Source organism: Ranitomeya imitator, chromosome 7 (assembly GCF_032444005.1).
Source record: "Ranitomeya imitator isolate aRanImi1 chromosome 7, aRanImi1.pri, whole genome shotgun sequence".
NCBI lineage: Eukaryota > Metazoa > Chordata > Amphibia > Anura > Dendrobatidae > Ranitomeya > Ranitomeya imitator.
In genome coordinates, this window is record NC_091288.1 from 206,531,100 (window position 1) to 206,543,035 (window position 11,936).

General features: G+C 51.1%; 2 protein-coding genes across 2 annotated transcripts in view; both read left to right on the forward strand.

Moving 5' to 3' along the window:
- Nucleotides 1-984: 984 nt before the first annotated feature.
- On the forward strand, nucleotides 985-4,853 carry PGP (phosphoglycolate phosphatase). Its single transcript, XM_069734567.1, has 2 exons — nucleotides 985-1,719; nucleotides 4,420-4,853. Exons 1-2 carry the CDS (start codon nucleotides 1,125-1,127, stop codon nucleotides 4,743-4,745), a joined length of 921 nt encoding a protein of 306 aa, XP_069590668.1. The 5' UTR covers nucleotides 985-1,124; the 3' UTR covers nucleotides 4,746-4,853.
- A 5,035-nt stretch (nucleotides 4,854-9,888) lies between these two features.
- Nucleotides 9,889-11,936, forward strand: part of BRICD5 (BRICHOS domain containing 5) — a 16,668-nt gene continuing 14,620 nt past the window's right edge. Inside the window, exons 1-2 of the mRNA XM_069734569.1 lie at nucleotides 9,889-10,093; nucleotides 11,402-11,542. Coding sequence (XP_069590670.1) covers nucleotides 10,070-10,093; nucleotides 11,402-11,542 — 165 coding nt within the window. The 5' untranslated portion in view covers nucleotides 9,889-10,069. The remainder of the gene's footprint in view (nucleotides 10,094-11,401; nucleotides 11,543-11,936) is intronic.

Genomic DNA, 11,936 nt, shown 5'->3' on the forward strand with positions numbered 1-11,936 from the left:
TCATGGCCACCGATGCCCCCTTGCCCCTACCAACGTCCCCTCATTCACCAACACCGACTTTCCCTCATCCCCATGGATGTCCGCTCGTCCCCTCATCCCCATCGACGTCCTCTCGTCGATGATGCCCGCTCATCCCAACCAACGTCCTCTCATCCCCACCGACGTCCCCTCTTCCCCACCAACGTCCCCTTGCCCTGTCTTCCCCAATGGCGTATTCCCGTCCCCACTGACGTCCTCTCATCCCCTCTTCCCCACTGACGTCCTCTCGTCCCCACTGGCGTCCCCTCTTCCCCACTGACATCCTCTCGTCCCAACTGACGTCCCCCTTCCCCACTGACTTCCTTTCATCCCCTCTGACGTCCTTTCATCCCCCTCTTCCCCACTGACGTCCCCTCTTCCCCACTGATGTCCTTTCATCCCCTCTGTTGTCCCCTCTTCCCCACTGACTTCCTTTCATCCCCTCTGACGTCCTTTCATCCCCCTCTTCCCCACTGACGTCCCTCTTCCCCACTGACGTCCTTTCATCCCCTCTGTTGTCCCCTCTTCCCCACTGACTTCCTTTCATCCCCTCTGACGTCCTTTCATCCCCCTCTTCCCCACTGACGTCCCTCTTCCCCACTGACTTCCTTTCATCCCCTCTGACGTCCTTTCATCCCCTCTGTTGTCCCCTCTTCCCCACTGACTTCCTTTCATCCCCTCTGACTTCCTTTCATCCCCCTCTTCCCCACTGACGTCCCTCTTCCCCACTGACGTCCTTTCATCCCCTCTGACGTCCTTTCATCCCCCTCTTCCCCACTGACGTCCCTCTTCCCCACTGACGTCCTTTCATCCCCCTCTTCCCCACTGACGTCCCTCTTCCCCACTGACGTCCTTTCATCCCCCTCTTCCCCACTGACGTCCTTTCATCCCCCTCTTCCCCACTGACGTCCCCTCTTCCCCACTGACGTCCCCTTTTCCCACCCACGACCTCTCAGTCAGGTGCGATGTCGCCATTCTGATCGCGGCAGACACAGGGCCGCACGGTGCACATATCGGGCAGACATCGATCCGCCGTCCCCAGTCGGTGACAGGTCTCTTCAGAGCCGCCTCTTCCGGTCCCTCCCGGCCTCCACCAGGGAGAAGACATGACGGCCTCCAAGTGCTCGCGGCTGAGCGGGGAGCTGTCCCGCCGGGTCCTGGCCTCGGTGGACACGGTGCTCTTTGACTGTGACGGGGTGCTGTGGCGGGGGGACGAGGCGGTGCCGGGGGCCCCGGAGCTGGTCACCGCCCTGCGGAGCAGCGGGAAGCGGGTCTTCTACCTGACGAACAACAGCACCAAGACCCGGGCCATGTACGCCGACAAGCTGGGCCGGCTGGGCTTCGGCGCTGAGCCGGGGGAAGTGTTCGGCACCGCGTACTGCACGGCCCGGTACCTGCGGGACGAGGCGCGGCTGCAGGGCAAAGTCTATCTGATCGGTGGCACGGCGCTGAGCCGGGAGCTGGAGGCGGCGGGGATCCCGCATGTGGGGAGCGGCCCGGAGCCGGTGACCGGCGGCATGAAGGACTGGGCGGCGCTGGAGAAGGACCCGGATGTGCGGGCGGTGGTGGTCGGCTTCGACGAGCATTTCAGCTACATGAAACTGACGCGGGCGCTCCGCTATCTGCAGGACCCGGACTGCCTGTTCATCGCCACCAACACCGACTCCCGCCTGCCGCTGGAGGGAGGACGCGTCATCCCCGGTACTGACCTGACGCGACTGAAGGAGACGCCGCTCTGCCTCCTTTATAAAGACTGACCTTGTTTCCCGTAGCAACCTATCAGAGCGCAGCTTATAGTTGTACTGAATTGAAAGCTGCGCTCTGATTGGCAGCACTGGGTAACTAGGACAGTTGTCTCTTGAAACTGATTTTTGATTGGTTGCTATGGGTTACTGGAGCAGGGTTCTGTTAAATCTGAGCTGGGATTGGTTGCTATGGTAACTAGGGCAGGTTTCTGTTAAAACTAAGCTGGGATTGGTTGCTATGGTAACTAGGGCAGCTTTTCCCGTTAACGTAGGTCTTATAAACGAGGCGCTATAGAAATGTCACAATGTCTGACTGACACTGGCCACAATTGAATGGAAAAATGCCGTCAGTTACGTCAGACGTGTCAGTTTCCCACTGAAAAGATATTGGGCCGTGTTGAATTGGGTAAAGTTTAATCAAGCTTTAGAATTTTCACACCACAAAAATAAAATAACTGATTGTGACAGAGGAGGAAATGTCTCCGTCCCGTCCGGGCGCTGTTGTGTCACCGTCGCTCGGCTCGTTACTTCACATCTTGTGCATGACTGGTGGCCGGTGACACATGGAAACACGACGGCGTCTCTGTGTCCGGTTATATCACCCTGTTCACACTTGCATACAATCACAGACGACACCCGCGGGGCCGGAGCCGGCACCCGACAACGGCCCAGATCTCTCTGTGTGTTCATTGCTGGACTTATTGCTTCCTCTTTTGGTTCTGGTGGAACATGACCGCTGCAGCCTATCGGAGACTGCCTGCAGCGGTCACGAGGAAGCCTACGGGAGTCACAGGCAGCACTGGAGGAATGGCAATAGTCACATTGATGAGAATGGTTTATTTCTCAGCGCCCTGGGCCAGATCTTCAGGTAAAAATGAGTCTAGGACGACCCCTGTGAGCCGCCACGCACTAGAGATTTAGGCCGATTTAGACAAAGTGCGTTCATCCATCAGCAGCGCCTTTTCTTGGCTCAAACCAGCGTCACAGATGGAGCCGATGGCAGATATGTTCGATCTTTTCCCGCTTGGTGATCTAATTGACTTATAGGGATTGGTGTTGAACAACAGATCTATATTCCGTCAGCCGAAGACCGGGCTGTAATAAAGACTGAGCCGTCGGTTTCTCTAGATTGACCACTAGATTGTGGTATTGTCATCCAAGATGGCGACCTTCACTGGACGAGATTTTCAGAAATCTGTCTGAGGTCCCTAATGTGCGTCCAGCATTATCTTGGCCTAATGTGATAATCCGTGTCAACATAACTGTATGATCCTTTATACAAGTTAAACTCAATGTCTGCCCACTAGCCAAATTGACAGCTCAGTGCCCCTCCTCCCAGCTGCTGAATCTGTCAACATTGCCTGATTGACAGCTCCTCAGTGCTCCTCCTCCCTACTGCAGAATATCCAGCCATCTAGCATGATTGACAGCTCCTCAGTGCCCCTCCTCTCTGCTGCGGAATCTCCACCCACCTTATCCTGATGGACAGCTCCTCAGTGCCCCTCCTCTCTGCTGCGGAATCTCCAGCCATCATGATTCACAGCTCTTCTGTGCTGCAGAATAGAATATCCAGCCATCTAGCATGATTGACAGATCCTCAGTGCCCCTCCTTCCAGCTGCTGAATCTGTCAACATTGCCTGATTGACCGCTCCTCAGTGCCCCTCCTCCCTACTGCAGAACATCCAGCCATCTAGCATGATTGACAGCTCCTCAGTGCTCCTCCATGAAGCAGAATCCCCACCCACCTTATCCTGATGGACAGCTCCTCAGTGCCCCTCCTCTCTGCTGCAGAATCTCCAGCCATCATCATTGACAGCTCCTCTGTGCTGCAGAATAGAATATCCAGCCATCTAGCATGATTGACAGATCCTCAGTGTCCCTCCTCCCAGCTGCGGAATCTCCATGCACCTTAGCCTGATTGACAGCTCCTCAGTGCCCCTCCTCCCTGCTGCAGAATATCCACCCACCTTAGCATAATTGACTGCTCCTCAGTGCCCCTCCTCCCTGCTGCATAATCTCCACCCACCTTAGCTTAATTGACAGCTCAGAGTCCCTCCTCCCTCCTGCAGTCTCTCCACCCACCCACCTGATTTACAGCTCCTCAGCGCCCCTCTTCCCTGCTGCGTAATCTTCACCCACCCACCTGATTGACAGCTCCTCAGTGCCCCTAATTTCTGCTGCTGAATCTCTGCCCACCTTAGCCCAATTGACAGCTCCTCAGTGCCCCTCCTCCCTGCTGCAGAATACCCACCTTAGCCTGATTGACAACTCCTCAGTGCCCCTCATCCCTTCTGCTGAATCTCCACCCACCTTAGCCTGATTGACAGCTCCTCAGTGCCCCTCCTCCCTGCTGCGGAATCTCCAGCCACCCACCTGATTGACAGCTCCTGAGTGTCCCCTCTCCCTGCTGCGAAATTTCCACCCACATTAGCCTGATTGACAGCTCCTCAGTGCCCCTCATCCCTTCTGCTGAATATCCACCCACCATAGCCTGATTGACAGATCCTCAGTGCCCCTCCTCCCTGCTGCGGACCCTCCACCCACCTTAGCCTGATTGACAGCTCCTCAGTGCCCCTCCTCACTGCTGCAGAATATCCACCCACCTTTTCTTTAGAAACGCTCAGACTTTTTATCAGTTGTCCTTCTGTTTTTTAGGAACCGGCTGCATGGTGCGAGCAGTGGAAACTGCAGCTCATCGCAAAGCCCAGGTCATCGGGAAGCCCAACTCCTTCCTCTACGACTGCGTAGTCAAAGAATGTGGCTTGGATCCGTCAAGGACTGTGATGGTGGGAGATCGCCTGGACACAGACATTCAGATGGGCTCCACCTGCGGGATCCGAACACTCCTGACCCTGACCGGATTCTCCAGCCTGGAGGAGGCAAAGTCCCACCAAGAAAACGGCTCCCTCTCCTTGGTCCCGGACTTCTACGTGGACTCTGTGGCCGACCTGCTTCCGGCACTGTCTCCTGCTGATCAGTGACCGCTTGCACCAGAAGGAACGGTTCCATCAACTGCAGCAGAATTTACATAGAATGAAAAATTATATCTGTATTATTTATTTTATAAAATATTGAAATATTTTACAGAATCTGCGTTCAATTTCAGCTCATTGTTTTGGCAGGGAAGGGGGGTGGGAACAAGACCCTTACAGGATAGATTACACGCATACTATAGCTTTTGGTCCCATCACATCCATAGCGATGGACTTCCGCTACGATGAAAGACAACCCCATACTTCCTGCTCACTGCAGATAGACATGACCGCTGCAGCCAATCACTTTGGTCACTTATAGCCAGTGACTGGATGCCGCAGTCAAACAGGAAAATTGGTGACTGATGGAGGACCTAGCTGGCCTTGAAGGCGGAATATCAAGGGGCATTCTTAGTGCTGTAAGGGCTATTTATGATAGGTTGGGGTCCCCACCTGTAGGGCAACTGGGGACCCCTGTTCTACAATGGTTGCAGCTGTATTTAGAAGGGGGGGGGGTGACAAAATGCAGAGCTGCGGTGTAGGTGTTCATCACCCTCCATAATAAGGAGCTATGGAAAAAGCAGAGAGGTGAGAACTATCACATTAGGAATACTTTGGTAACCCTTCCAATACTTTGGGCTAGCTTTGCACATGTTGCCAGCAGAAAGAGTTCAGTCCTCTAAAGTTTGGGGTATAAAGAAATTTAAGTTTGCAGGATCACATGTTCGCAAACACCTCATTTAAAGGAACCATATTCTTTTTAAATAGAATACAAATAACTTGTACAATTTACATTGTTCTGTACATTGAGCATGCATAGAGTGTGCATAAAGTGAGTGTGCATAAAGTGAGTGTGCATAGTGAGCATGCATTGTGTGAGTGCATAGAGTGAGCATGCATTGTGTGAGTGCATAGAGTGAGCATGCATTGTGTGTGCATTGTGTGAGCGTGCATAGAGTGAGCATGCATTGTGTGTGCGTGCATAGTGAGCATGCATTGTGTGTGTGCATAGAGTGAGCATGCATTGTGTGAGTGCATAGAGTGAGCATGCATTGTGTGTGTGCATTGTGTGCGCATGCATAGAGTGAGCATGCATTGTGTGTGCGTGCATAGAGGGAGCATGCATTGTGTGTGCGTGCATAGAGTGAGCATGCATTGTGTGTGCGTGCATAGAGTGAGCATGCATTGTGTGAGTGCATAGAGTGAGCATGCATTGTGTGTGTGCATTGTGTGCGCATGCATAGAGTGAGCATGCATTGTGTGTGCGTGCATAGAGTGAGCATGCATTGTGTGTGCGTGCATAGAGTGAGCATGCATTGTGTGTGCGTGCATAGAGTGAGCATGCATTGTGTGTGCGTGCATAGAGTGAGCATGCATTGTGTGTGCATTGTGTGAGCGTGCATAGAGTGAGCATGCATTGTGTGTGCGTGCATAGTGAGCATGCATTGTGTGTGTGCATAGAGTGAGCATGCATTGTGTGAGTGCATAGAGTGAGCATGCATTGTGTGTGTGCATTGTGTGCGCATGCATAGAGTGAGCATGCATTGTGTGTGCGTGCATAGAGTGAGCATGCATTGTGTGTGCGTGCATAGAGTGAGCATGCATTGTGTGTGTGCATAGAGTGAGCATGCATTGTGTGAGTGCATAGAGTGAGCATGCATTGTGTGTGTGCATTGTGTGCGCATGCATAGAGTGAGCATGCATTGTGTGTGCGTGCATAGAGTGAGCATGCATTGTGTGTGCGTGCATAGAGTGAGCATGCATTGTGTGTGCGTGCATAGAGTGAGCATGCATTGTGTGAGTGTGCATCGTGTGAACGTGCATAGAGTGAGCATGCATTGTGTGTGCGTGCATAGAGTGAGCATGCATTGTGTGAGTGTGCATCGTGTGAACGTGCATAGAGTGAGCATGCATTGTGTGTGCGTGCATAGAGTGAGCATGCATTGTGTGAGTGTGCATAGAGTGAGCATGCATTGTGTGAGTGCATCGTGTGAGCGTGCATAGAGTGAGCATGCATTGTGTGTGCGTGCATAATGTGAGTGTATAGAGTGATCATGCATTGTGTGAGTGTGCATAGAGTGAGCATGCATTGTGTGAGTGTGCATCGTGTGAGCGTGCATAGAGTGAGTATGCTTAGCGTGAGCATGTGCTGTTCTGCTGGATGTCATAGGAAATGTAGTTCTCTCTGCTGAGGCTGTAGGAGCTGCCATTCTGCTGCCTCTGTCTTCACCTGCAAGTGTGACTGTGGGACAGAGGAGATGGGTGAAGGGTTAGTGATCACTTTCAATAATTAGTCTTTGTATTTCCAGACCTTTGATAATGTGGTAAATAAACAAATCGGGAAATCAATTAAATTATAAATATTAACCTATCACCCCCCAAAAAAAAATCTGTACAGAGCATCATCTACTACTAGATGTGTCCCAACCTGCTGTCCACTGCCTGTTGTCAAGTGTAATCCTTCTTTAGCAGCAGAGAAGAGAAATATATATCTACAGGAAGTGGGGGCTGCTCTATATCTACAAGATGTATGGGCAGGTCTATGGCTGTACAGGAAGAGGGGGCGGGTCTATATATCTGCAGGAAGTGTGTGGGGGGAGGCTATATCTGTACAGGAAGTGGGGGCAGGTCTATAATCTGTACAGGAAGTGGGGCGGGTCTATATAAGATGTAGGGGTGGGTCTATAGCTGTACAGGAACTGGGGTTTGGTCTATAGCTGTATAGGAACTAGGGGTGGGTCTATATACAGGAAATGGGGGCGGGTCTTCATCAACAGGAAGTGGAGGCATGTCTATATCGCTACAAGAAGTGGGGGCGGGTTTATATATCTACAGGAAGAGAGGGTGGCTCTATATCTCTACAGGAAATGGGGGTGGGTTTATATCAACAGGAAGTGGGGGCGGGACTATGTCTTTACAGGAAGTGCGGGCATGTCTTGGTCTCTAGAGGAAGTGGGTCTATCTACAGGAAGTTATGGCGAGTCTATACAGGAAGTGGGGGCGGGTCTATATCTCTACAGGAAGTCTGGGCGGGTCTATATTTCTACAGGAAGTGGGGTGGGTCTATATCTCTACAGTTAGTGGTGGCGGGTCTATATCTCTACAGGAAGTGCAGGCAGGTCTTGGTCTCTCTCCAGGAAGTGGTGGGTCTATATCTCTACAGGATGTGAAGTCGGGTCTATATCTCTACAGAAAGTGGGGGTGGGTCTATATCTCTACAGAAAGGGGCGGGTCTATATCTCTACAGGAAGTGGGGGCGGGGCTATAGAGGAAGTGGGGGTGGGTCTATATCTACAAGAAGTAGGGGCGGATCTAAATCTACAGGAAGTGGAGGCAAATCTATATTTACAGGAAGTGGGGGTGGGCCTTTACAGGAAGTGCAGGCGGATCTATATCTCTACAAGAAGTAGGGATGGGTCTATATCTCTACAGGAAGTTGAGGCGGGTCTATATCTTAAGGAAGTGGAGGCAGGTCTATATTTACAGGAAGAGGAGGCGGGTCTATATTTACAGGAAGTGGGAGCAGGTCTATGTCTCTACAGGAAGTACGGGCAGGTCTTGGTCTCTCTACAGGACGAGGTGGGTCTATATCTATAGGGAAGTGGGGCGGGACTATACAGGAAGTGCAGGCGGGACTATATCTCTACTGGAAGTGCGTGCGGGTCTTTTTTCTCTATAGGAAGTGGTGGGTCTATATCTCTACAGGAAGTGAAGGCAGGTCTATATCTACAGGAAGTGGGTGCGGGTCAGATTGGGTACTTGGGTAGAGCCTGACTAGGAAAACCTGAAGTAGCGTCATGTTAGGTGTGATGGGCAGCCACAAGGATTTGCTTTATCCTATGTCTCAAGACAGTGTCAGACTGAGATGCCAAGGGCCCACCAGTAACCAAGGCCAGGAGCCACTTAACTACATGTGAATGTGACATTATCCTCAATCACAAATGTATATAACAATGATCTGGGGAGATTGTGACATGAATACGATGCCGCCATTGTCTGTACAGAGTGATACAAGTATATTGTGCCAAGTACTGCTCATATACCACTCCTGCACAGCGACCCACAGGAGGATTCTCCCACTCTCCTGTGGGCCAGTCCAAGCCTGTACTCAAGATATAGTAAGGGGCCTGACGTTCACCTCTCGGAGAGGTCGGGCGCAGATCTCCGCAGCTGTCAATCCAGGTTGGATCTGGCCGCCCTTCATATACCACTCCTGCACAGAGGCCCACCGGAGGATTCTCCCGCTCTCCTGTGGGCCAGTCCAAGCCTGTACTCAAGATATAGTAACGGGCCTGACATTCACCTCTCGGAGAGGTCGGGCGCCGATCTACGGAGCTGTCAGTCCAGGTTGGATCTGGCCGCCCTTCATATACCACTCCTGCACAGCAGCCCACCTGAGGATTCTCCCGCTCTCCTGTGGGCCAGTCCAAGCCTGTACTCAAGATATAGTAACGGGCCTGACGATCACCTCTCGGAGAGGTCGGGCGCCGATCTCCGCAGCTGTCAGTCCAGGTTGGATCTGGCCGCCCTTCATATACCACTCCTGCACAGAGGCCCACTGGAGGATTCTCCCGCTCTCCTGTGGGCCAGTCCAAGCCTGTACTCAAGATATAGTAACGGGCCTGACATTCACCTCTCGGAGAGGTCGGGCGCCGATCTACGGAGCTGTCAGTCCAGGTTGGATCTGGCCGCCCTTCATATACCACTCCTGCACAGCAGCCCACCTGAGGATTCTCCCGCTCTCCTGTGGGCCAGTCCAAGCCTGTACTCAAGATATAGTAACGGGCCTGACGATCACCTCTCGGAGAGCTCGGGCGCAGATCTCCACAGTTGTCAGTCCAGGTCGGATCCGGCCGCCTTTCACGGTAGGTGACCCTTGTGTTACCGCCTGGCAGGTGGCCCAGTAGGGTCTGTCCTAGTCCTTGAAGTCGTCTTTCTTCCCGTCTGTCCCCGCTTTCCTGCACACTGTGTCTTTTGTGACTTGCTGAGAGGCAGGAATGTGTGCACTTGGCGTCCTCTCCATCCTGCCACCGATAAGGCCTTTTTTTTGCCTTTTCCCCCCTTAGTACAAAGCCCGGGTTTGTGTTTCCATCTCACTGCCTCCAGTTCCAGGGGGGCTCATTCTTTTCTTGTCTTCCAGTTTCTCATCACAGCCCGGCCATTGTTAGATTCCTGCCTCTCGAGTTTCTCAGGTGGAGCCTGGCGGAGAAGGTGGCTCTGGAGGTGCTAGCTGCCCGGGTGCTGATGGACGCGCCCTTCACCCCTCGCCGTCCCTGGACCACGCACAATCTGCACATTGCAAGGACTGGCAGAGATTGGGACCGCAGCACAGCATGGAGGGGAGCGCAGACTCAACGGTAAGAGCGCCGGCGCTTTATTGGCCAAATTTCGGGGACAGTCATGTGACCTTATAATAAAAGGGGGGGACTAATTAGCAAATTCCTGGGTGTTTTTTTGGTATTTCTTCTGTTCACAAACTTTTTTTTATGTTTTTTTTTGCCACCAATTTATTACATTATATTTTTTTTTTAATATCTAGTAATTTAGATTTTTAAAATATTTAACCATTTATAACATATTTCCATATACTGTCGCCCCCCCCGGACCTTCTTTTTGGTCATTTTTTTGGGTGGGCAGCCCAATTTAATAATTAGCAAAGAACAGGGTTCAGTGATTTGGAGGATGGGAAGGAGATTTTCTAGGGTTCCAATGATAATAAAAAAATTGCTAAAGTTTTCTGACATGATGGACAAGTACAGAGACATTTCCCTACGACTACATTCACACATCCATGTCCATTTTTTCTACATTTAACCATTTTTCTCTCGTTTCTGCTATTTTTCTCATCTGTATATAAAAACTGAAGCAGGTAGACCTCATATCGTGTTTTTTTTTTAAATTTTATTATTATGCATTGACTCATAGCAATGGATCAGAGAAAAAAAAAGGATGAAAAACTAAAGTAAGGCCGCGTTCAGACGAACTTATGGATTAAAAATCATCTGTTTTTCAGCCAGAAAAAAAAACATGTCTTAAGTTTTTCAGCCCCATAACCTCAGCCGCTGCAAAATGGATAGATGACACACGGATCTGTTTTTACATATAATCTTTTTTTTTTTAATTACCGGTACTTTTCACTTTATTTTTCAGTCCCCCTTAGGGGACTTGAACCTGTGGTGGTTTGTACTCCATATTGACAGCAACTGTTAAAGGGGTTAAACAGCCGTGATCAGAGATAACTCCAAATTTTAAGTATATTCACAGAGGTAAATGATATTGGCTGTTCTCCCACCGCTGAGACTCTCAGCAATCCCAGGATCGTGGTAAAGAAGTGACTTGTTTAAATGGAGTATTGACTGGAAAAAAGGCAACCATGATCCATTTATTTTCTATGGGACTCTACTCTGCTTTTAGGGACCGGAAGTGGAACCAATAACCAGCTGTTAATTTGCTAAGATGGCTACCACTAGGGGGAGCTCACTACACTCAACATGTAGACATTATGCAGAATGTTGCTTTGCTCCCTCTTGTGGTCGGAACCAGTATTAGCCCCTTTAGCGGTGGCACTCAGGAGACGAGCCCGCGCCACTCGTCATGGGTGCCGGCTGTCATGGCTAGCACCGGACAATAAGTGACCAACACTGAATACATCTATTTTCCTCCAGCCTCCTACTGAAAGAGGACCTCAAGGAAGATCGAAAGCTGCCACTAGGATATTCTGGGGCTTCCTGGTTGTTGCTCTGCTCTTCTCCATCGTGGGCATAAGTGTGGTCGGAGTTTTAGGATGGAAAGATAATAAAGCCAAGGTATGAACTCATTCTGTTACTTCTCTGTCTATAGGCCCCTATACACACGCATACATATATATATATATATATATAAAAATATATATAAAGAGGCATCGTGATTACTCGCTAATCCTGCCCCTGCACAGTAGCTCTGCCCCCCACATTACCACACATAATCCCGCCCCCCACCACATCACCACACACAATCCCACCCCCCACCACATTACCACACACAATCCCGCCCCCACCACATCACCACACATAATCCCGCCCCCCCACCACATTACCACACATAATCCCGCCCCCCCACCACACACAATCCCGCCACCACATTACCACACACAATCCTGCCCCCCCACCACATTACCACACATAATCCCGCCCCCACCACACACAATCCCGCCCCCACCAC